The following is a 3,965-nucleotide window of genomic DNA, read 5'->3' on the forward strand; positions in this document are numbered from 1 at the left end:
ATGTTGGTTTTAGTTCCCCAACCAAAACAGCTAGATAGACAAGTAGCTCCACTCTCTCAGGTCCAATCTGGCCTAGAGACGTCTAATAGGTTTATTACAGGATATGAGGGAAATGATTCTGAGGAGGAGGTGAGTGAGGAACTTGTTGCTGACAAATCTCCGAGTCCGAATCTAACAAAGGATGATTGTTCCATCAAATCCAGATAGTAATGTTATAGAATCTGAGGCTGAGAAGAGCAGAAGCTGATAGAAAGGGACAAAGCTGCTGCTACGAAACTGGAAGAGGAAACTATCAAGAAGGGTAGGAGTAAATCGAGGACTAAAAGCAAGGGTTCAGCATGCCCTCCTGCCAAAGGTTCTTAATGCGGGTCTTTTCTTGGAATACTCATGGTTTGGTTAAGGAGGGTGCAAAGGCCAAGCTCAAGGAGTTATTTATTTTGCAGAAGCCTGATTTTCTTTGCATTGCGGAGCCAATGTGGTTAATTGCACGGCCAAAGGAAAAAGGAACTTTCAGAAGTATATATTTAGTGTCCCCATGCCTACAGGGTTGAGACCCATCTTAGTGATGCACCATACCATCAATTGCTTCAACACATATTTATGTCGTGTTGATACTTCCTGAAGTCAAATTCCCTTCGCCAACACATCAAATGGAACACAGAAGGTCGATGAGTTCTGCCAATGATGAATACAGGTGCCAAGATTAAGAAGACTAGAACATAAATTAAGTAAAGAAGAAGGTAGTGCTACTAAGAACAGATTGTGCCAAGGTAACATTCATTACTAAGAGCTTTCTTTTGTCTTATTTAGTGGCTTAGCGCCACAGGATGGTCCAAGGAGCTTCAATAAATCCCTTACTGAAGGTTTTTCTAGAGGGTCTAAGCGCCGAGTTTGCTAATCCTTCATCAATAGAGAGATAAACAGGTGAGTTTGTAGCCTCAGCAAGGGCCACCGATCCAACTAAAAACTCCAATCCATAAAGGTTGTTCTGCTATTATCCTCTTGCAACGGCTGCAAGCTTGAGAATTGAGATGTCAATTCAACAGAGATCCTGTTGGTCAGGGCGCCACACTAGGAAATGAGCAGTATATGTCAGATAAGTTGACAAATAGACAGGGAAAATACATTTAGAGAAAAAAGACGAATTGGAAGTGTTTGCTGAACAAGGATCTCAGTTTCGATAGCCTTGGAGATTATAACGCAACCTGCAACCAGGTCCAATTCGAGTAATACAGAGAGCAAGTCTGGTGAACAAAGATTAGCCCCCACACAGAGTGTAGGGGCACTGGTGCAATAAACAAAGTCTGACATGCAAGATTTGCATGTTGAAAACTTCATCTCCAGGCACCACTTCGATTGTAGTGCATTATTATTGTATATTATTGTCACAGGTGAGAGTGCATATTATTGTATTTTCAGATTTGATTTATTTTAAAATTTTCCATTATTTATATTATTGAAACGATAATTACCGGAAGAACAATCAGTGATTTATATATAAAACTAATATATGCTCCTCTTTGTAGATTGATCTGATATGATTTAGTTTGTTGATGCATAAGTTGGCTAGTTTCGGATTGTGTTTATGTTGAAACTCTAATGACGTGTTGACACATGCACTTGATATTGAATCATGTTTCCAAAAATACCAACACCAATTAAGAAAACAAATTTTCTCTCCAAAAATATACTTCTTTTATATTTTTGGAAACATAATTCATTAAGACCAGTTCCTATGGTAATGAACAAAAATAAAAATTTGTTCAGCCACGTGGATGAACAAACTGCATTCTTCACTATGGGAAATAAGTCAAAATGAACAAATCTGATATTTTAGGGTCCCACTATTCATTTTATTAACATAAACTAATAAGAGTTGGATCCCACTAATCATTTTATTTATATAAACTAATAAGAGTTTGGTCCCACAGATTATTTAACTAATAAAATAAATAATAAAAAATAAACCATAATTATAATAATCAGGTTTTGGAGAGAGAATATGTGAGGGGCGACATCCATTCTATCTCCAGCGACATTCATTCTATCTCCGCGTCATGATGGTTGTCGCCCGAGTTGTTGGTGATGGCACGCGTCCTTACAACAGACGCGCGTCTGATGGTGCGACTCGATGTTCAAATGAACAGATCTGTTCATTTGAACATCCATTTTCTTGGTTTGTTCATCCCATAGTGGGATCAAAACGAACGAACTCTAAGTTTGTTCATCCCATAGGAATTACTCTAATATCAAGTGCATGTATCAACATATCATTGGTCCTCATTCTGTAGGTCGAAAGAAGATCAAGAGATTTTGATGTTTATAAGTGTGTTTTTCAAAGTTCTATCAATTTTATTTTATTTTCCGATGGAGGATCTTCCTGACGATCTAAGATTAGAAATTTCGTCCCGTCTTCCCCCTGAGCCACTTTTGAACCGCAAACTTGTTTGTAAAACTTGGCAAAGTCTCTTATCTCATCAAAAAGCGGGTCTTCTATTTTTTATTCGGTCTGATAGAGAAACAAACCTTAAACTCTAATATGGAGAATATGATGAGATCTTTAGTAGGAGTAGTACTGATGAGGAGTTTTCATTCAAAAGTCTTACGAAGATCAAACATCCTGAAATTAATCGGCGACATATCCATTCATTCCTAGATCACATTGTTGGTTCTTGCAATGGTTTGGTTTGTATGCGTGTACCGCATCATCAAGTCAATGATCATGTCTACATATTCAACCCTATCACTATAGAATACATTAACCTTCCACGGTTGAAAGATAATTACGGTTACGTCGTCAGTGGATTTGGCTACCACCCTAAGACTAACAAATACAAGGTCATTCAAATCTGTTACCCCGACATAATTTACAATACTGAGCTAGATACCAAAGGATTCGTCGAGGTGTATACACTTGGAAGTGGCACTAGATGGAGAAGCATCAGAGAAATCACCTACCAACTATACAAGAGGGGTGTTCTTGCCAACGGATCAGTTTACTGGCTGGATTATCAACAAAAGAAAATAGTTGCTTTTGATATAGCAGATGAAGAGTTCCGATGGCTCCCAACTGTACCGCAATGTTTTCATGGTCGTAACGCAACAAGATATATGATCAAGGTGTTGGTAGGGGTTTTATTTCTTGTTCATTGTGATGAAGATCAGCCTATGGACATATGGGCATATAAAAGGAAGCAGAAGGATGGCGATGATAATAATGATGAGGGACACTGCTCTTCAAGTTGGAATTTGGAGTTCTCTATTCCATGGTCAATTCTGAGGAAAGTCCTATGCGAGCCGTTTGCTGAAAAGAATTGAACATGGAATAGAGAAAAGACTCTTTGTTGTTATGACAAGAAAACCGAAACTTTAAAGGAAATTGTTGATGAAGATTATAGCTTGAGCACTTTCCAAGGAATTCCACACATGAACAACATTATTTCAGTCAAATCTCTAGGCGAGAAGTTCAAAAGCAGAACCAATAAAAACAAGGAAAAGAAGAAGCCGAAAAAGGATAAGGTATTTGGAATCTGTTCCGGTGGGTAGACGAGATTGATCTAATTCAAAAGCTCTAAACTATTTATATAAATCAAGAATATTTACATCCGATTTCAAACATATATTTCATAGATATTTTCATTTGTCTAAACTGTTTGTGAACAAACCACGAATCTTAGGTTCTTTACCAAAACTGGTCTTCCATAAATGTCGATCATTTTTTCTGTTCTTCTTTTATTTTCCTTTTAGTTGGGATATTTTGTAAATAGATCGAAAATTTAAGGTCTAATTAGAGTCTGGATCGTAAAACATGCATGCGATGTATTATGGTCGTAGATTAACAAAATGCCATGCCAAAATAGTTAACTGACTATCTTTATTTTGCCAAGCACATGGACATTAGTTGACATCGTTTGACGGATCCATCTGAAATTTCAAATTCCTGATCCCCACTTTCACTGACGGGT

The 3,965-nt window shown here is 37.6% G+C and overlaps 1 protein-coding gene across 1 annotated transcript; it reads left to right on the plus strand.

Moving 5' to 3' along the window:
* LOC113295763 (F-box protein At3g07870-like) lies at positions 1-3,318 on the plus strand. Its single transcript, XM_026544086.1, has 3 exons — positions 1-129; positions 241-355; positions 2,753-3,318. Exons 1-3 carry the CDS (start codon positions 1-3, stop codon positions 3,316-3,318), a joined length of 810 nt encoding a protein of 269 aa, XP_026399871.1.
* The last annotated feature ends 647 nt before the right edge of the window (positions 3,319-3,965 follow it).

This window comes from Papaver somniferum, chromosome 7 (assembly GCF_003573695.1).
Source record: "Papaver somniferum cultivar HN1 chromosome 7, ASM357369v1, whole genome shotgun sequence".
Classification (NCBI taxonomy): Eukaryota; Viridiplantae; Streptophyta; class Magnoliopsida; order Ranunculales; family Papaveraceae; genus Papaver; species Papaver somniferum.